The 21394-nt window shown below is 35.1% G+C and overlaps 2 protein-coding genes across 4 annotated transcripts; both read left to right on the forward strand.

Moving 5' to 3' along the window:
• Window positions 1-1942: 1942 nt before the first annotated feature.
• LOC138321677 (ankyrin repeat and SOCS box protein 13-like) lies at window positions 1943-13303 on the forward strand. 3 transcript variants are annotated; one of them, XM_069265521.1, is made up of 3 exons: window positions 1943-2352; window positions 10742-11267; window positions 11627-13303. In XM_069265521.1, the coding sequence occupies exons 2-3, from the start codon at window positions 10749-10751 to the stop codon at window positions 12275-12277; spliced, it is 1170 nt and encodes a 389-aa protein (XP_069121622.1). In that variant the 5' UTR covers window positions 1943-2352; window positions 10742-10748; the 3' UTR covers window positions 12278-13303. The 3 variants fall into 3 exon arrangements, with proteins under 3 accessions (XP_069121622.1, XP_069121624.1, XP_069121623.1); XM_069265523.1 differs by lacking the exon at window positions 1943-2352 and adding an exon at window positions 2693-3148; XM_069265522.1 differs by lacking the exon at window positions 1943-2352 and adding an exon at window positions 3299-3388.
• Window positions 13304-16764: 3461 nt separating this feature from the next.
• On the forward strand, window positions 16765-19224 carry LOC138321678 (Golgi-associated plant pathogenesis-related protein 1-like). The gene is made up of 3 exons (XM_069265525.1): window positions 16765-17348; window positions 17720-17797; window positions 18406-19224. Exons 1-3 carry the CDS (start codon window positions 17012-17014, stop codon window positions 18552-18554), a joined length of 564 nt encoding a protein of 187 aa, XP_069121626.1. The 5' UTR covers window positions 16765-17011; the 3' UTR covers window positions 18555-19224.
• The last annotated feature ends 2170 nt before the right edge of the window (window positions 19225-21394 follow it).

Here is a 21394-nt window from a genome sequence, read left to right on the forward strand (position 1 = left end):
GTGTAATTTAATATGTTTTGTCGTTTTTGACATTGTCCAATAACGCCGTGACATTTTAACGACATCCGCTGACACAATACAACGTGAAAGTTGGGGATTGTTCACCAACAATAGGTATATCTATTATATTTACCATACAAAGTCTTTAACACGTTACTCCCTAACTAAGACCAGGCTTTATAGTGTCTATTCACCACACACATGATTTAACATGTTATTTGGAATCACCTTGCCATAATTTCAGTCATACAATAACCTTTGGTTGGTACCGAAATGTTAAATTCTCTGCGTTTACATATTTTAAAAATCTGTCGCCCAAAACCACATACTGTCCGTCTCTGTACTTTCAGTCTCGGACTCATTGTCTATTGCTTTGGCCTATTCAATAATTCTCTTCTCAATCTATATGTTTTGGATTAATGCCCCTTCTCATCAATTTGATACCTTGATTAATTACTGGCTCGTTTCCTTTTTTATTGAGAGCGAGAGAGGGGGGGGGGAGTTGTTTGCTCAAATTTATTTATTTAATAACTCATTATGTTGGAATCAATGGTTATTAATTTTGATCTATAACTGACACTTATTTGGACTCATTTGGCCACATTTTTCCTCAAAAGTCTTTATTTCTGAACCAAGAGTTTGGACATACCGCATAAATTGTGGTTTAATGATGACGAAAGATAATAACCACGTCATCCTCGAGTACATAAAGGTCATCTAAAAGTAGACAGCGACATACAACAGATGTCAAAGACCTTATATTGTCCTTTATTAATTTTGGCCACATGAGGGGCGAGAAATACTTTTTGTGATAACCACATGTCATTTGCTTTGGTCATAAAGATAAGCTGTATAATAAACCTTCTCCGTGGTTGATTTTCCGTTTCTTTGTAGGAACATACCTGCCTTACCTACATATGGTGTGTCCCTTTTGATTTGGTCACCGTGAAGCAATGGACGCTTGCTCTTCATTAGCCATTGGCGGAAGCCTTATCTTTTACTGTAGCATGGTGTCGTTACTTATTTCTTTCTCTAATTCGTCATAGAAATTTGCTAATTCATTAATTCTTGGGTAAATTATCTTTGGCCTTTTGCAAAGTTGAGAACGAACATTGTTGAAATTAATGAAATTTAGAGAAAGATGGTTAGGTTCGATTTATCATCTTTGCAATGCTGTATAATTAAACTTGATTCACTGCGTCAGATGATCGACAAATCGTCATTTCTTATACAATCTGATAATGTATTCCAGCACACACTATTTAGCGCCAGATTGACCTAGATTTTAAATGATAGTCTGCCAAATGCCGCAAATTATATTCACGATAACGGTATCTGTTACAACAATGTACAGTACTGTGACTGTAGGCTAAGTTTTAAAATATACTAACACGAACACAATTTTATAAAAGGTTCGATAGACATCTCATTTCATATATATTGCGGCTATATTTAGTGCCACGCGATTTGATATTATTAATCATTCATATTGGTCCCTAGGGTACGTTCTTTTGTCCGTCCATCTTTATATATACATAATGTAAACATTATGCTATACTCTGGCTTAACCAATAAAACAACCTTAAACTGTATCGTCAGAAATATAGCAAAAGTAGGTCACTGTGACATGCATTATGACCTTTGACCTACAATACATGGTACGCCATTGAAATGCCCGTTTCATTAGTGTTGATAAATGCTGCTCTGTAAAGGAATTCAAATGATTTGGTTTAGGTAAATCTTTAATCAACTATAGTATATGCGTGCTTTACTGACAAAGTTATCGATATCGCAAGATCTACATGTTGTATCTACGACACAATTTAGTTATGCATTGAGCCATTTCTTCTGGTAATTCGTTAATTGATTATTTTACGTCAGTATATAGGGTGGTGATATTGAGTGAGATATCGACCTGTAGTAAGTATACTATATATAAACAGTTATGAAGTATTGATGAATGTTCACGGTCAGGGGCAGACTGATCTGTGGCGTAGGAGTTCGCGTCCTCCTCGGAATAATGAGGGTGTAAATTGGTGGGCGGTACTACATTGTATGTACTTCCCTAATCCGACTACGTTTTGTTTGAACTCGGACATGAATCATAACTCCAAGGATTACGGCAGAAATGTAGATCTATCATACAAAGTCTGGGTATACCTGTTGTATATATATACCACACTGTGTGTATGTACTATGTGCAGTGGACCTCGGTGTCACATAGAGAGCCAATTTGTACAGGTATATTACACGTGTGGCGGAATACACACTGGACATACCTGTTCAGTCTGACAGGTGGCTTCTCGGCTCTCTAATTTATGGACAAATATCTCCACAAAGGGCGAGTGAAAGGTAAGAAGTTAAAAGTCTATATATATTGATAGATACATACAGGTGTATTTATAGATAAATTTAGATCTGTACTAGCCTGAAAATAGCCTGAAAATCGATCTCTCTAGCTCTGAATAATTGCTTCTTTGGAAATGGTAAATCAACACAACTATTAACGTGCATTGAGTATTCACAACTAAACCTATACAACTCATAGAATTGCATCGGACAAGCAAAGTAAACAGAACTTTGAACTGTTATCAGCATAAAAATCGGAAGTCTTTTTAGTCCTCCTTTGTGTGTAAGCAATTTATTTTCAGTATATATATACCCGTGTGAAAGGTAGCCTAAATGCCTACTTACTGTATGTACTTTGGCTGAAGAAGTTGTTTATAAATTAGTGATAAATTTGGGGACATGTTGAGACGCCAAATGGAACTCGTGCAGGCAAAACGGCTCACTCTAAGTTAGGAGTCGGTCAATTTTGGATCTGAAGGAAATTTATTGTTGGAAGCATTAGTTAAATCAACATATCGTGTTGGAAGATATGTAGAAATTCTGATATTATACAAAAAATATCATTATTATATATATGGTATTTCAATTTCACAACGACTGGGCGATTAAGCAATTGCAAGGATTCAGTTTTTGTGCACAATACATTTTAAAAGTAGATTGGACACCGTGGTAACAAGACTAAGAGTAGGGATTCTGATTTCTTACGTAAAACAATAAGTTGTTTGGTCCCTGCTTCACATTTCCAAGCGAGACTGGATCTTAATTCTCTCGAGGATAAAGAAAAGTGTTTATTTACAAGGTAAAACACACATTTATCATTTATATTCGCATATTTGCATCTTGAACGATTTCAATTTCCTATGTATACGTAGGAGCTTTCTCTTTTTTATAAGTTTACACCTAATTGTATAAAGGCTATTTCATTCCCATTTACAGTTTAATGCATCCGTGATGTGATCTATGTCAGATGACAGGACAGTGCACATGTAATTTAACATGACATTGCGTGTACGACAACTTTCAAATGACATTTAAAATGGTAATAAACATATTACGATTAGATATGATATTAACATAAATTTGGAAAGTCTCTCTATAGTCGCCACCAATACGATTATCGTGACGCTATTTGTGTACATTAGGATTTTTATTCAGTGCAATTCTAGACCGAAATTACAAATTAATAGACGTACATTACGTGTTATAAGTAATAAATACATGCAAACACAACCCAGAGACGTGAATTGGAATTTCGGAGTAGTAGTGTCCATAACCAAATCTGATTAGTGTCAGTAATGCGTTGCATCTTGATCTCCACGCCGTTCCGTTAACTACTCTCTTGTTATGTCAACAGAGAGTGTGGTTTTAATCAGATAAATTCAAAAACGATCAATATGTTGTATTTTTTCTAAAGATTCATTTTTTTAAATAATATAGATTGTAAAGAAAAATGTTTTACTTATATCAATAGCTTAGCGTTAGCTTAGATGATGTTATCCGTAAACGAAGTTATATTTATCGTGAAGGTAAAGTGTACGTTAAACCCTTAAATTTGAACTTTAAAGATGAAGTTACATCATTTATCAACATGTTTTTGATTCTATGCTTATAAAGGTACTGTCTAATACTATAGATAACTACAGAATCATAAGCCTGTGGCTTAACAAATACAAGGACAGCTTTCCCTGTATACCATGCGTAGGATGATATATATATATACGAGTGTATTGGGTACGTTAAGTATTATTATAGTGTGTCTCATTGTGACAGCGATATCACAGAAGCATACAAGAAAAACAAAACAGGACACATAATTTAAACATAAATAATCATACATTGTATATACTCGATATTTCATCGGGTCCCTGTAATATGATGAATTTCATTCGCTAACTGACATTATTTTAAGCAAAATCTCTATAAAAAATAAGAATACGTTTTAACCGAATTCTCCAATCTGACAATCTTCAAAAATATTTACTGTATATTTATTTTACATCATCGGCGCGTTTCCCAATTTCGTATAATTATATACATTTATCAAGATTTCATGATTTGTATTACATTTCCATTTACGTATAAACGTCTTTTGAAAATATTGTAAATAATAACTTGACGTTTAAATAACCCGTATAATCTTCACTTTTTAATCTTAATTGAATTTCAAATCCTTAAATCTGCCAATTTTTGAGGTTTTCAACACTTAATTCTCATTAAGTGACAGCGATCATCGCAGTTAGGAATATCCGGGTGTACACCCCGGTTAATTACCTGTAGATTTGTTGGGTCTATGGCGCTCAGATTTGACAGACTTATACTCCTGAACTTTTTGGACAGAAAAAAAAACAGAAAATATTATCTGAATAGTAAATTTGAAGCAGAAGAATATTGTGTAAATTGGGAGGAGTGTACTATTCTAACTGTAATAAATGTTATATTTGCACATGTATAACTCAAGTGTATTTTTCACATAAATGAGATTTTAATTAAGGATTCATTTGAATAGAGTTTTCTGTGTTATGGAGACATAACAACAACAAAATCTAAATGTGATCTAAATAAAATCCAAAATTCTTAACTAGAATAGATGTTTTATGTTATGGAGTTATGACACCAAAATTTGAGTCTGAGTGTACTCAAATCCAAAAGGTGAGAGTACACTAAGGCTTATATTTTGGTGTCATAACTCAATAACATAAAACATCTATTCTAGTGAATACTAAATTTAATTTATCAAAGATAATTTGTTCAAAATTCCAAATTCATTTAGGGGGCCTTTCTATGTAATCAGTACGCCGTTATATTAGCCAATAGAAAGCGAAGTTTCAAATGACGACGTCAATTTTTTCTTTCGAGTTAATGTTCAAGTTAGTGATACAGGCAAAATTGAAAGATTTGGTCATAAACAGTCGTCTGTTTAATTGGTCTTTATAGTGAAGACTATAAGTCCATTTTATGGTATGGGATTTTTACGATATTTACATTCCACATATTTGTCTTAATAAGGCTTTCCTTGTGGTCCTGACCTCTATATAAACTGTCCTGTATCTTCCAACCCATTGTAAAACGGGACACATAAATTCTTAAGAATTAACATAAACTCCAGTTTAAATTTAACCTCCAGGCCAAAGTCCACTTAGCAGTTTCCTGTAGATGACAACGTTAATGGTTACTGGAAGTTTTGTGATAAATATATGTTTATGTCACCTTAATTAAAGCTAAATGTCCTTTCAGAAAACATAATCAACTCTTAAATAAAATGAAACAAAACACAAATGATATTTAATCTCCTTTTTTCATCTAGACAAGAAAACGATTATACACCGTCTTTTCGGCGTGCAGAACTAACAAAACGGTTACTATATTACCCGAAATAAATCACTATATAGTATTCTACATGTATTCTTTTGCTCCCTGCTATCAGCGAAATATGGATTTAAAAGTTTTTTCTAGACATTTGGATTGATGCATTTCGTTTTGATTCAGCAAGAAGACGCTGCCTAATGCGGGTGAAAAGACTATAGATAATGTTGTCTTTTCAAACCGAAATAAAAACGGCATAGGTCGAATTGTTTTTCTGGAAATTCTATTACATTATTGCTAAATATATAGACGGATATCAATAAATAAATTGTATGTTAATCTTAGGTAGAACTCCGCGAGAGAACAACTTGGGCTGTGTGCTGACGTGACGTGACCATCAACTTATATATATAGCACGATACAGTTATGACTTTCAGATATAGATCTGCCAAAAAATTAATAGCGATTTATTGTAAGCCGATCACATCCACACACAGTGACCCCCCATCTTTTCTGCCAGATTATAAAGAACAACATTTCCCTATTGATAAGCAAAACTATTGACAAAAGTTTAATTTACCAGAACAGTTTTTTTTTATAAAGTATTAAATTTGACAAAAATGTCTGAAAAAGGTGCATTTTTGGAGCTCAACAATTAAGGGGTAGGGTGAAGCATATTTGTTTATTATGAGAAAAAATATACCATCGTTATTAATCATAACTGATATATTTTTTAATGAAGTCCTACTGGAAAATAAATTCTACAAACATCCATACATATCAAACACCTTCATTAGGAAATTATGGCATTAAAAAATTTCTAGTGTATTTGGTCAAAATCGGCGAAATTCCAATAAAATCACTATTGTTGGTCATTTTTGGTATCTTGAGCGACAATAACTCAAAAACGAGCACAACGGACATATGTTTTGTCTTGCCAATTTCTTTCATGGTAATGAACTACCTCTTTTCCAATAATTATATATGAGAAAAAAAGTTTAATACAAGAAATTATATTATTGACTTCACAGAGGAGTACATCCTAAGTACAAATAATCGTGACATAAATTTCCCATTTAAAAAAAACCACACGAAAACGTTCCATAGAACGTCCAATGCATGTAGCTGTCAAAAGATGTGAAAAAAATTAGCTCAAACATAATATTTTACAATACAATAATGTGTTCAATTGTACGTTGTAGTATTTTTTGCAGAGATTTAATTAAATTATCTAAGTCTCTGTTTTTTTTTTTTTTTTTTTTATTGTAAACAATATTTAGGTATCATGGAAGATGATGACAGATGTCCACAGAAGGAAAAGAAACTTTTATGATGTATATAGTAACCGAACACTGTATAAAAGTAAACGAACATTCCATGTAAGCTGCTATATAGAATTACCAACTAGGAAATTCCCTCTCAAACATTGATAATATTTAATTCTTCACATTCATGTAGGCCCTATGCTGTGAGAATTAACACATCATAAAATAAATTTCCAGAAAACATATAGGCCAACATGTATGTTAACTTTCCTTTTCTGTTGTTTTCCGTGTTTCTTTTTTGTGCTCTGGCTAAAAAGATGATTGATTAGTGAAGGAAAAGTAATTAAATTAAGAGACATTTTACCACAGTACTTTGTCTGTAGCCGAGGGGTATTCTATAGCTTTGTATTAAATAGTCCATTAATAAAAAATTAAATTGAAAATTTCATAAATTAAGATAAATTGTAAATTCCATTTTTGAATGAAGTGGTTCCCACCTTAGAGAGTCAGTGTGTATACCCTTTTTGGTTTTTTTTAGGAATAATACCTGAATAGGAACCTGAAATAACAAGACAATCAATCAGGTATGTGTGTGATGGGGGGTGTGGGTTGTGGGGGTGGGGGGGGGCAAAAGGACAGAAGAAATCATGAGTTGGGAAGTTGTAACTGAGTGGGGGGTTGAAATATAGAAGAAATAGCTTACAGATAACAGGAAGTGGAAGGGTGCTTTATCATTGATGCTGGTCGATTGCAAATTTGGTGTTTACATGGCTTTTTTTTTTTTGGTTATTTATCTACATTATTTCCAAAGTCCTCATGTGTAGCTTAACACACCCCTCCGCCCCAAGCTTCCCAATCAGTATATCAAGACCCATATTACTACAATCTAGTCTAAGTGTTTGTAATATACAGAATTAAATACAAAGGTCATTCGGACAAGAAAGATTTATAACGATAACTTGATAGTACTTATATGTTTGAGTTCAACAGTCTATAAGTTAAAAAAAACAAAACTTTACTTGCAAAGTTAAATCGACTTGGGCTGATTCTACACAGTAAAACAAAGATAAAGTAATAGCTATTTTATTTAAAATTACGCATTTAAATAATGTTTTAAAATAGTACATTTCCCTGAACTACTAGGGTCCATATAGGAAAAGTTACATTCAAGATCCTCTCATAGATCTGGGTATACATACACATTTCATATGCAAGGAGAACTTTCTGTAATCATGTTAAAATGCCTAGTTTTGGAATATGACAAAAATTGAAATGACCTATGTTCCATACCAGGAATGTGTACTGATGCAATTGATAGATTCAAATATGTTTCAAAAAAAAACAAAATTCATATAACTATGGCGCAGTTTAGGTCATGAACCATGTACAGGTTTTGACTCCAAAAATATCTAAAACACCCATGTCTGTCAGAAACAAATACCAATACAATTATTAACCAATTAACCTACAATGTAACCCCTATATACAATGTATGTGTCGATGTAGAACTGTATTAATTGACCGGTTAGCATAAGATATGGCATTATGCACTACGTTCTTTGTTCAAAGTGTACCCCAGGGGCTATTTACCCCAGGTTATACAGATTTACCGATGGGAACAGTATGAAACATTGACCATATGTGATTACACAAGGGAACTATTTATCCGCTGAGCAGGGAGTACCGGGAAGTACTTTAGTTGGCCAGTTTAGCGGTCCGGAGCCGCGTGCTCGTGTATTCAAGTTGTATTATCATCAAATGATGTTGGGACACTGAGTTTTGGCGGTTGTAAATACTCCAGATGTTGCGTTGCTTATGACCTGCACTTTCATAGCTATAATTTTGACGGAAAGTTTTTTTATTTTCATTTTATACCGGATATATTAAAACCAAAAAATACAGTCAACCTATTTCGTTCTGGCATGCCCTAAAACGCATTATACGTTCTTTGTTCAAAGTGTCAGGGGCTACAGAATATATCAGGTCGTGTATTCTACCATCAAAAACACTATTCGTTGTAAATACAAAGAGTTGTTATTTTTCATAGCTATAATTTCATTTTATCGAAATAATAGATTTTTGTATTTAAACTTGTTTGGATATTAAAGATGCTCCACCGCCGACAGAGAATAAATGATATTCATCATTTAAACAACAAGTGGTTCTTAATCGTGTAATATATAAATATATGTCTAATTAACACAAAAAAACAATATAAAACAATTTATTTTGCCTTTGGTGCATGCGCAATCAGTACTTCATTCCATATAGGATATAGTGTCATGGATTTTTTCGGGATGCAATTAATTATTTGTTATATTTTTAACTTGAAGTAAAATTAGACGCTCAAACTTTAAATGGTGATAATGGTGTAAAGTATGTAATTTTGTAACCGAAGAAAAATACTAAACCGTCTGCTGTTGTTTTTGATAGTGAAAAAAGTTCCATTTGTCAGCGGTGGAAGCATCTTTAAGCTTTTTTGATTGGTTATAATATAACGAATATTTTCATTGGTTGATAATTCAATGATAATGGCGTCACTGTTTATATCATCGCTTTTGATTGGCTGGAACAGCAACCGGTACTTTATGCATAGAAATTTCTTAGTCTATATCGCAAAAGTTTAACTATACCAGCGTGGTTCCATCCACAAACGTCTCTAACTCAATTTGGATAAGATCCATTAGTACAACATTGAAATACCAGATTTACCCTTGGTTGTAGATCTGTGGTTCATTCATCACACTTTGTTGTGTTTCTTGATAAGCTATTGGTTATTAATATGACTGTCAAAGGGTGGAAAGGGGAAATATTTCGATCATTAAAAGTTTACTGAACTCTACAGTAAAATGACACCAGTATTTATTGGTAAAACACTTTAAATATACTCTTTAAATCTCTCTCTCTCTTAAACAAGGATAAATATAACGCCAAAGTAGATTACCATCAATCATCTGATAATATGATGATAAGAACTGGTAATTAGAATGACTTGGCAAACTTCACGTCATTTCAGTGACCCGATCACTCATCGCCCTTAAAGGATTTGGCGTATTGTAACACCGGAAACAACTTCCGGTGATGACATTCAATCCGGAGATCAAAATAATTTTATATCGATCTCTATTCAATCAATGATAAGTGGTGCAGCCTTTCGTCGCCATGTCTTTGTCCCTGGTGTATTTACACCTGTGAGGCGGTCAAAGAGGCGGGTGTATATTATCACATTGACCATATTTAACATATAGGCACAGGTACACATTAAATCCCTTTTCTATTGGCTTTGAATTTTTAAGGAAGTCTCAATTCCCCTGCCCACGCGCCTAACCCTCTTTGATTACACACGTTTAAATTGCAACACAATCACGTTCTGAAGCGTTATAACTCATATTTATGAAATAAATGAGTGGGAACTTTCTTAAGATATTTATACAGGTATATTGGCGCTGCATTTACCTTACGTGTCCAATTCAAGGTCTGCAATACGTTTGACTATATCACAAATCAGATATTACATCACTTGTACTAAAACAGATTTTTTTACAAAAAGCATACGCAAATCTTTTGTTGGATCAGGTAGTCCATAATTTTCTTGTAATGGGAAATGACGCATTTCCTTTTTTTTCAAATATTCTTTAAATTAAAGCTTGAAGGTGCATGTGTACTTTAGTGCTCATGATAGAACGGGGTAGTGACGTGGCCATTTTTTCCCATGGATTCTTGGCATTTGGTATTAATGATTAAATAAGGTACCTGATATTTCTCTACACTCTGAAACATATTTTTATGGTATAAGAGTTGTATATTCTTCTTTCTACGTACAGGTACTAAATGGATGTTGTTGAGTCCTGTTCCACACCAGGGGGCGCTGTCCAGGCTGTCCATTGGTGCGTGGGGCAAGGTATCAGCCAACTTCACGTGCTTAAGGAATTGATCAACAAGCACTTCCGGTTTCCGAAGAAAATTTCTGATGATCCAGATCTTTGCGCCGATATTTTCCTTAAAGTGATTGAAAACAGAAGTGATGAATTTCTAGAGATCATCTTGCCGCACGTGAGTGACGACTTCCTGTTACAGGACTGGTGCGGGAAAACATTTGTTACAAGGCTTCTTTGTTGTGCTGTTGAAGCTGGAAACAATAAAATTGTACGGATTCTCGGTCGACATGGAGCTGAAGGCGCAACTAACAGCAGCTATCGTGGGAGACCCATGTTGCATTTGGCAGTTTTGGGGGGAAATTTGGATGTGGCAGACGAACTGTTAGTTGCAGGAGCTGACATTATGACAACCGATATTAGAGGGGATCCGCTTCTGACCACTGTAATATGTGACTCTAAGGACGACGGGAAGGTATGCCGACATAACTTTAATTACATACGCATCATGTCACACAAAGTTCCTATCTTCGGTATAAAGACATTCTGATCATAAACGTGGACTGGAACGTAATCAGAAGCTTCGGCTAAAGCGGAGATGTAAAGCAAAGCAACGAGCATTGTTGCTGTCACACGCTTAGTGTTTAACCTTGATTGACCCAGAATAAGATAACGGATGTTGGCGAAAAAGCAAAAACCGCCCCTCCTTCCGGGGCACGTTGATCATTCACTTTCATATTCGTCTCCGGGTAAATATAATGCTGTTGATATTATTTTTATAGGGATGCTTTCGGTATTAATTTTTGACCTTACACTGTAATTGTTGTATTGCAGGAAGAGAAGGTGGAGTGGCTATTAAAGAATGGAGCGGACCCAAAGATGTGTGCTTCCAGTGGAAAGGAACCAATACACGTGGCAGCCGCACACTCTGGACCAATCGTCGTCCGCTTAATAAAAGCCGGATGTGACGTAAACACTCAGGACCATGTCAAAGGTGACACCCCATTACACATCGCGTGCGCACGCTGCTGTGAAGGTGCTATATTAACTCTTGTCCAGCACGGTGCCAAACTAAATCTTAAGAACAATGACGGTGAAACGCCTCTTGAAAAATTGCTCAAATTTGCTCAAAACGTTCCAAATTTTCATTCCAAAACGAGAATCAACCTAGCTAAGTCTCTAGTCAAAATAGGTTTCCGAATGCCATCAAGAGATTATCAGAGTGGCAAATCAAAATCGCGTGCTTCTAGACGAGTTGGACGAGACAAAGTTGCAGACTTGTACCGGACAATCATGGCGACCACGAAAGACTGTGGAAGTTTGCAGCATCTCTGTAGGTTAAAGGTCAGAGAAGAGGTTAGAGGTCAGTCGTTTGAGAAATCTGTAGTTCGTCTGGATGTCCCGAAACTAATCAAGGCCTATTTAATGTTTAAAGACAATCCTTCGTCTAAAACTTCCATCAAACATTTGGTTGAAGAATTGTGAACGTTGCCTTGGATACGATTTGTTTATTGTAGAATGAATGTCATCGTGTGCTAGCCTAGTGTCACTGATATAATGTATCAATTAGTTTTGTGTGTCAGTAATCAGATAGTACCGTAGAGGTTCCTTAGTGAACAGGACATCTGCCTTGTGTGTCTAGTCAGCAATGCCAAGATTTTATATTTTGATCTCATAGTGCAAAGGTTTGTGTGTAGAAGGGGATGTAACTCTCGTTTCGAAATATTTGTTATCGTAGATAGCTAAGAATTTTACAACTGCATGTTGTTTTATGAGGAAGTGAAATTTGATTTTAAGGATAAAAATGTGGAACAATTTCCAGTTATATATTTTCTGATAGGTCCCAATCAAATATTATTTATCATTAAAATTAAAAAAAATAAACCATATGATCACCAGATCAAATCAAAATAATTATAGCTATAAGATTTGAGTTTTTTATTCATTCTTATGTAAAATATGAAGAGTGGTTAGAAATCAATTGACTAACATCTTTTTATCCAATTTTATTGTAAAGGACGAGTATTTCAAAATAGAAAACATGTTGATTTCCATGATGATTTATAATTAACCTTTGTCTTTAAATTATTGTTAAATTCTTTAAATAAAAATTATCAAATGTACGTGCGCATTGGTAAATGGTGATACTTTTATATGTAAATGTGTGTGTGAAGATAAAGTAAAATCAGAGCACATATCTAGATGAGTGTTATGATTCCTTACTACACTATTGTAAAAGTGCACATGTATAGTTATAATTTTATACAATAATGTATGTGTGCATGTGTGCACATGACATTGATTTTTAATTCTAATACATGTGTACGCATGTGTAGATACAGTAGTTATTTATGTAATTGTCTTAAACTAATGTGCACATAACAATAATTTTATGCATAAATTAGATATTTTTGTATGTCCTCCCTGATCTCACATTTTATCCCCATTCAATGTCACGCTACCAGTGTCTTTCTGTAACTTGTTGACTGAATAAATTTGGTTTTTAAGAACTTTTGTGTTTACTTACATTTACCACAAATTATAATACCCCTGATAACACTTCCGGCAATCCTCGATAGTTCTGAAGATTGCTGAAAACTCCTCTCTAATTATTAGATGTATAAAGTTTAGAGGCACGAGATAAGCCTACATATACACCCGAATCCAAACGAATCGGGGGGAAAATACGAGTTCTTTAAAACGCATTGCATCTAACTGAAATTCAATAGAACTGTTTTAGACTAAAATTGATTTGTTTTTGGAGACAATACCAGTCTGGATCAAACTCTTCTGTGAGTCTTCGGTTAGTATTCCCTGTTCCATTCCTCTAAAAGTTAAATTTAATGTTGGTTGAAGTACCATCAACATGGATTTATATTCATACAGAATTTATTCAGCTTTGATTTGGGCATTTCTAAGGTCAAACAAATAACATGTCTACTTAGGGTTACATTTCCAAAAAAATAGGGTCTGTAGGTCGGGAAGATTTTTTTTAATTGTCTTTTACTATAAAATAATGGCCGGAACCAGAGTCTGAGATCGAAATCCCGACTTTAAATATTATTTTTTTTCGTAGAAAAGTGGGAAAAAATTAGGGTCAGGGTTCAAAATTTAGGGTCGGTCGGATAACCCCATACAGACATATTTTTTTTCATTTTTTTTTCGGCCTAATGCTTTCTGATCCATTAGAGGTATTGGCGGGTGGAATCAAGGGAAGTAACTCTGATGGATCAAAATGTGCTGTTGTTTTCATGATATGCTATTTCATATTCATCTTGCCTGGTAAGAATTATTTTATGCGAAACAAGACTCCAGAATCATATTAATTGCCTTTATGTCAATCTTTACCTAGGCGTACAGTTGTCATTCCTTACAATCACTGGAATATTAGAAACGGCAACTCGTGGTAGGGATTGGTTCATGACAGTCAAAATATAGCACAAGGGGAGTTAACTATGATCAGGGACATAATTATGGAGTTCGTGGTAATATGTGTTAAGATTTTCACTGTTTGGGGAAAATACTCTTATTATTTCGACAACATTTATACCATTTTATATCTTTGCATTACACATGAAATACAATGTACGCATGTTGCTTGGAAATGATAAGCAGAGAACGTGCGAGTGCCGACAACGTAATTGTGTTTTAAAGCGTTATTTCCGTACAGATTTCCGCTATGATTCTAACGTGATTTCCTGTGATTAGATGATATTTACAGTTTGCACTGACATGGACTCAATAACCATGCTTTCTAGTTTTATCATTTTCAGTGTATAATGATAGTACAACGTTAACACGTGCGGCAATTCTAGATCTATTGTTACGTGAATAGTCGCTGGCGTAGCAACGTGGGGTCATGACCCGCTTTTGGTGGGAACATATATATGAATGACTATTCCGATCAACTGTTCGATCGAATTAGTTGACGATGACGGACGAGAAAAAAATGAGGATTTTAATAAAAAAAAATGCAACTGTCGCGAGAATAAATAATATTAACTTGCGTGAAAACTGTAATTATACTGTAAGGAATATATTTTGCTTTTGTTGAGGTTACGCCGGGGTTACATAATTTACACGTGTTCCGTTATCATTATACCCTCATAACCTCAACAAAATCAAAACATATTCCATAAATATACTCATGTAATGCATTTTCGACTAACTAGAACCAGTATAATGAAATTATTTCAAATTAGTGCACTCTGTTTAAAACTTGAAGCGTCTTTCATAATCACCGAGACATCAAAATCGTGCTCAAGCGAATATGGAACTACCCAGAGAACGATCCTAGGACCCCTCCTATTCATATGTCATATAAATGACTTACAATAGCGTGTATCGTCCCAATAACACGTGTTTTACAGACGATTGTCTATTATATGGAAAAAAGATATATATAAACAAACACAGTAGCTATTAAAGCGACTAATAATTTCAATTTAGATTTCACCGTTGAAAACAGAAGGCAATCGTTATGCAACACATTATATTAGTTATTGTAGAACGAAAGATCAAATGTCGCAACGACAACCATCTGTCAAAAATCTTCCGTCCGTCGTTCAGAGCTACGTAATCGCAGTTGACATTAATACTGCTTACAGACAGTGCTTGATGACTTTTTGTGATACCCTTAATTACAATTTGAATTTCAGAAAAAGTGTAAGTTTTGAGGTGTTATAGTTGTATTACGTTTGGCTTCTGGTTTCAATGGTGAAATCTAAATTATTAGTCGTTTTAAGCTACCTTAAGCAGATACAGTGCGTACGCTATAACCCTACCCGGTATCACATAATTTAAGAACAAGTATATAATGGCAACTTTGCCATCCGAGAGCCTCTCAAATGATATGCATCTGAAAAAGTAAGAGCGATAAGAAAAGTTCAAGACATCTTTACTGCTCCACAAAACGCCGATTTGTAGATTCTCATCTACGTCAAATTTTCAAATTTTAGCAAAATATTTTTAAAGATGCTCCAACCGCCGACAGAGCATAAATGATATTCATCACTTGAACAGTAATTGGTATTTAATCGTGTATATATATGTATAATAAGCACAAAAATGTAATAAATAATTTATTTTGCCTTTGGTGCATAAGCAATCAGTATTTCATTCCATATAGTATATAGTGACATGGAATTTTTTCGGGATGCAATTAATTATTTTTTACATTTTTAACTTAAAGTAAAATTAGAAGCTCAACTTTTCAATGGTGGTAATGGTGTAAAGTAAGTAACTTTTTTACTGAAGAAAAATGCTAAATCATCTGCTCATGTTTTTGATAGTGAAAAAATACGTTTGTCAGCGGTGGAGCATCTTAAATTAAGTTATGAAATAAGAAATAACTTTTTATAAGTTAAATACTTACGAGGGTTGTTTGTGTGTCAGTGTGTATGTAAGTATGGCGAGAGCATGGATGTGAGTGTGGTTTTTGTGTATTGTATTAGTATATATGTTTGTTTCAAACCGATGAGCCGAAAGGCTCAAGGTAATTAAAGAATTGAAAATTAAATTGACGTCCTTTTTTAATTGGTACAAACTAACCGCAATAAACATTGGTGGGCTGGCCACTGTAGACTCTCGGACTAAATTGTGACTTCGGAGTATATGTATATGATCTCGTGCTTCTACTATGTTGTATAGCATTCAGAGCTGCAATCTTAACCGATATCACTAAATCGTCTGAAAAGACCTATGGACAATGGAATAGATCCAAATATAGGTAAACTGTATTCTCAGACCCATGCAATCGTTATGGCCAAAATTAAACATACGAAAGTGTGGTGGCCTATGGCCAGTTCAGAAAAATCCTTTTATTAAAGATTTAATTAAGGGCAAACAAATGGAACAAATCGACAGCGAAGGTCTAAGTGCCGTGACTGTGTATTTAATTCATATATGGTTTAAAGGTCTATAGTTCAATAGCTTTGTTCTGTTAATATGTGTACCGTCCCAGATCCGTCCCGACCGTCCGTCTATAGAGAGTATGTATATACGATGTATGTTTTAACAGGTTAAGATTACGTATTATGTTGACGTTGTCCCGGGTGACTTTGTACACTTCCCGATATAAACCTGTTTTGTGTTATAAACTAATCTTTTGAGAGATGTCCGTTATAAATTCGGCGAGGTAATACATGTAAGTACGTCTAAATATCGTATTGATCTTACTGCCGACGAGTGTCCATTCCAGTAGACGTAAATCGGTCCGCCATGGGTTGTGGGTCGTCCCAAACCGAGAATTCCCGGACGAATCAAGCTATAGTGAATCCCGGGAACTCTAGCGAAAACAACAACCAACAGAAGGAAGTGGTTAAAAAAGAATCAGGTGTTTCAGAGGAGGAGCAGAAACAGCAGAAATTCCGTGAGGAGGTGATAGCAGCCCATAACAAATACCGAGCCAAACATGGCGCTGGACCTTTAACACAGGCTAGAGATCTGGACGAGATCGCGCAAAAATGGGCGGATTATCTGGTCAAAAATAACAAATTCGAACATAGTGATACACAATACGGCGAAAACCTTTGGGGAGGAGGCGCGAACGCTACAGGTAAGCATGTCTTCATTTAGAATAAAGGGGGGAAATGTATGTCTAGATCTTTATAATCATATAACTTCAAAGGTTATTCAAAAGAATTTATCTATAAGGAGTCACGTTCTTTTGACATTTTACGATTGACTGGTCAAAGAATCACTTTCAGAATCTTGGAAGTAACGTTTGGCTGCACGACCTATTCAAAGCGAGTACATTTATGTCTGTTGGTTTCGTCCAAAAACGACTGTCGGATTTTTGGCTGACTTAATCTCGTGCCCAGATGGGATAGATCTACATGTTTAGTTTTTTTTTCTGTGTGCTAACTTGTGCTCTAAAATCATTTTATAAGTTGTCTTCTTAACGGTATGGATGAATTCATTTTACAGGTAAAGAGGTAACGGAGGCACACTACAGTGAAATCAAGGACTACAACTTCGCGACTGGTGGATTCAGCATGCAAACGGGTAGGCAATAATAAATGTATCATATAATTGTAATATTGCCTTTCTGTTATTGTAAGGCGTCGTAAATATTGGTAATGCTCAACAACAGGACTGCGTACAAAGCAGACCACCATATCGACGCATAAATAGCAAACGCAATAGGGTCATATAGAAACAGGGCCCAGTTTCATGAACATTCCTTAACTAAAATCCTGATAGGAAAGCATCACAAAAGATAATGAAAACACCGTGAGTTAAAGAACCTTACTTAAGTTACTTGGTATATGTAATGCTTTCCTAAGGAAAATTTTAAGTTAGGAACCCCTTAAATTTGAGGATTGTTTGTGAAACCAGATATAATCATTCGAGAGAACCATTCTTGACCACTGACGGATCATATCGTTTCGCATGTTGTTGTGTACTCCATGATGTCCGAATGGTATTACTTATCATAAAAGCCTTATCATAGCACTCGTTACTATTTTCAACAAATTTCATTGCAAAAAGCAAATGGATTAGACATCACACAAAGCCAATTTTGGCCATCTCCAAAGTATTTTCAATATTTGGCTGTATATTACAATTAAAACTTTCCAAAAAGTGGTAGTTTATACATATTTGTGTTCCAGGTCACTTTACACAAGTTGTGTGGAAGGGAAGTAAGGAGCTCGGAACCGGATATGCCCGTAATAGTAATGGCATGTCGGTCGTCTGCTGCAACTACAGACCGGCGGGAAATATGCAGGGAGCATTCGCAGCAAACGTCACGCCACCATAACATCACTTCCAGGGCTGTATAACTGGGAAATGTATGGATTAAAATATTACACCAGATTCACAGCATTTATGAATCTTGCATAAACTTTTGTTTAAAGATTTTCACAGAAGACAGAGGAGATGTTTTCAGCATCTTTAAGAAAACAAATTTCACCAATAGTCGTTCACGTCTTTCAAGTGCCCAAAGGTGTTTATGATGTAATCTGAGGAAATACAAATAAGAAAGGTGTAAATTATAGTAATGATAACGTTCAATATTGAATTAAGAAAGGTGCACATAACCATCTTTCTGATACTTTTTTCATCGATCGGACAACTTCCGGTTTACACTCACCAAATGTATAGACCTGTGGTGTATGTTACTGCCAGTTTCTTCCAATAGAGATTCTTCTACAGACATACAGAGCGTGCTGATGTGTTCTTCGTTCAATATTTCTACACAGAGAGGAGACGGTGAATTCTAAGGCAAAATTGTGATAATATATGATAATTGTTGTACTGTCCAAGTAATTGTTTGTGGTATCGAATGCGGTTGATTATGCAGTTGAATATGCGGTTGAATCCAGAGCGTGTTCGAGATCTTCTTCAGGTTAAAGCGTTCCGTAAATGACACGTTATGCTATAGATATGTTTCTTTTCCTTTTTAGCAATATAATTTGAAAACCTCTGTTTGTCAATGTGTTCCCTGTAATATCGATTTGTATATGATGTTATGCACTCCCCATGCGAACTTTTGACATATCTTTTTTTATTATCTTAGCGATTGTCTTATTCCTCTAATCTTTATTTGTGATCCTGTAAAGTTCCGGGTGTAAAGTTGAACATATATTTGTCAGGTAACACTACTGGAGGTAAGAATATATACTTTGATCTATCTATTCTTATCTACGTTATAGAGTTTGGATAAAAATTCGTAAAGACTCGCACAAAGGTATTCACCTTTCATATGTTAAACATCGAGGTATACACAGGCAATATTTCTTCACGTGAATCTCACGTGAACCGGGACAAAAAAGTGAATTTCACGTGAACAATTTCACGTGAAATTCACATGGGAATTTTCACGTGAATTTCATGTGAAAGGGCCTTCACGTGAAATTCATGTGAAATTCACGTGAAAAAATTCATGTGAAATTCACGTGAAGAAATATTGCCTGTGTACATTTTGTGCTTTTATCGAATCTTCATCTTCAGGTTAACCTCTGAACGTCTAAAAATGTACTTTAGAGACAAGCAGAGGTCCAAATGCTATGTAGAAGTAATATTTATCAATTTATTATTAACCTTCGCTGAGGTAGATACGGAGTTTGATGCACATGCTTATTACATGAAGAGTGATGGCCTTAGGACATCACCTTGCGAAACTCAACGTTTGGGCAATGTGAGTTCTGTCGTTATACAATACACAAATATAGTGTTAGCTTGGTGTTTTAAAGAAAGACACATTGATATGTACACGCCATAAGCTGAAGTTCATCGATATCACTATAAATCACGCCACAAACATCAAACGATGCTTAACTAACCATCGAACGAATGACAGATATGGAGTCATCCTCGATACTCTAGGGGTTACTTTCACTGACGTTATATCCACCCCAGGACTATTTTATAGCACAATTGAAGACAGTTCAGGAGGCAGAGGTAATTTGATTCTTTGATGTACATGTATAACAAATGAATTGAGTAACGGTACACTGTGGTTGACTCGTGTTACTTTGTCGCTCTGTTTGTAATATTCAAAGGAATTATCTGCAGGCCTGTAAGTGATTTTTTCTCATGAGCTGTCTCCAGTTTTACTATGAGATAGTCTGGCGGTGGATATGACGTCAGTGATAGTAACGAGGCTGAGATGAAGTTAGTCTTTTTTCCTGAACTACATGAAAAAAAAAAAAAAAAAAAAACATCCACTATATTCTGTTTGTCCCGGTACCATGATCATATTTTGCAATTGCGATGTTGAATTTTTGTATCCATGGGAAATGTATGCGGTGTAAATGTATTAAGGACAAGATAAACAAAATGAAAAACACAAGTAAGACCTCAATGCTTGGAATAGGTGATTGATTTAACCCGAGTGTGTTTACATGATCTAAATGACCCGGTTCAATAGTGCATGTATTTGTCCTGCTTTAGATAAACTTACGAGATAGACTCCAATCTATATGTGTTCCGACTCACTTATATTCCTATTGTCCGTTGACCCTTTTTAGTGTACTAGAATGTGTTTTCATGCCGTGTGTTTACGTTGTTACTGTGTACGTTACTCCGACATAATTCACAACATCCTCGATATTCCATGGGCAACTATCACTGTCGTTATATCCACTCCTGGAATAGGTCATAGCAAAGCTGGAGGCTCTGTGTGCGACAACGGATGAAGAGGTTATTTGGTCCTTGGATGTACATCAAAAGAATCGAAAAACGGTAATCTGTACGGTTTTGAAGTTGAGCATCTCTCTTTCTTTAAATCTTTAGAAAAAGTCATTATAGGACTATAATCGGTCAGTTTTTTGCCTAAACTGCATTCAGTACGGTAATGGCAGTAACTTCTTGAGTATTGAGGATTCCGAGACTGAGGAAGTGCAACGAGGACGGAACAAACTTTAGTAGCCGCTGGGATCTCTAATGAAAACAACCAAACTAAAAGGAAACACAGGAACCAATAGTGGCGCTACAGGAAACGTGGAAATTTTGCATCCTATGAGGAGAGAAAACGACAGACTTTTTGCGATGACATTTATAGTCACCCATAATGAATATCGAGCCAAGCACAGGATCGATCCATTAAAATATGTTATAATGGCCTCACGATGAGCACAAGTGGACAGAGCATCTCGT

This window comes from Argopecten irradians, chromosome 4 (assembly GCF_041381155.1).
Source record: "Argopecten irradians isolate NY chromosome 4, Ai_NY, whole genome shotgun sequence".
NCBI classification, from domain to species: domain Eukaryota; kingdom Metazoa; phylum Mollusca; class Bivalvia; order Pectinida; family Pectinidae; genus Argopecten; species Argopecten irradians.

Coding starts and splice junctions, on each gene's coding strand:
- LOC138321678 (XM_069265525.1), top strand. CDS start 17,012: ATGGGTTGTGGGTCGTCCCAAACCGAGAATTCCCGGACGAATCAAGCT. Junction 17,349..17,719: donor AGGAGGCGCGAACGCTACAG/GTAAGCATGTCT, acceptor TTCATTTTACAG/GTAAAGAGGTAACGGAGGCA. Junction 17,798..18,405: donor TGGATTCAGCATGCAAACGG/GTAGGCAATAAT, acceptor TTTGTGTTCCAG/GTCACTTTACACAAGTTGTG.
- LOC138321677 (XM_069265521.1), top strand. CDS start 10,749: ATGGATGTTGTTGAGTCCTGTTCCACACCAGGGGGCGCTGTCCAGGCT. Junction 11,268..11,626: donor ACTCTAAGGACGACGGGAAG/GTATGCCGACAT, acceptor GTTGTATTGCAG/GAAGAGAAGGTGGAGTGGCT.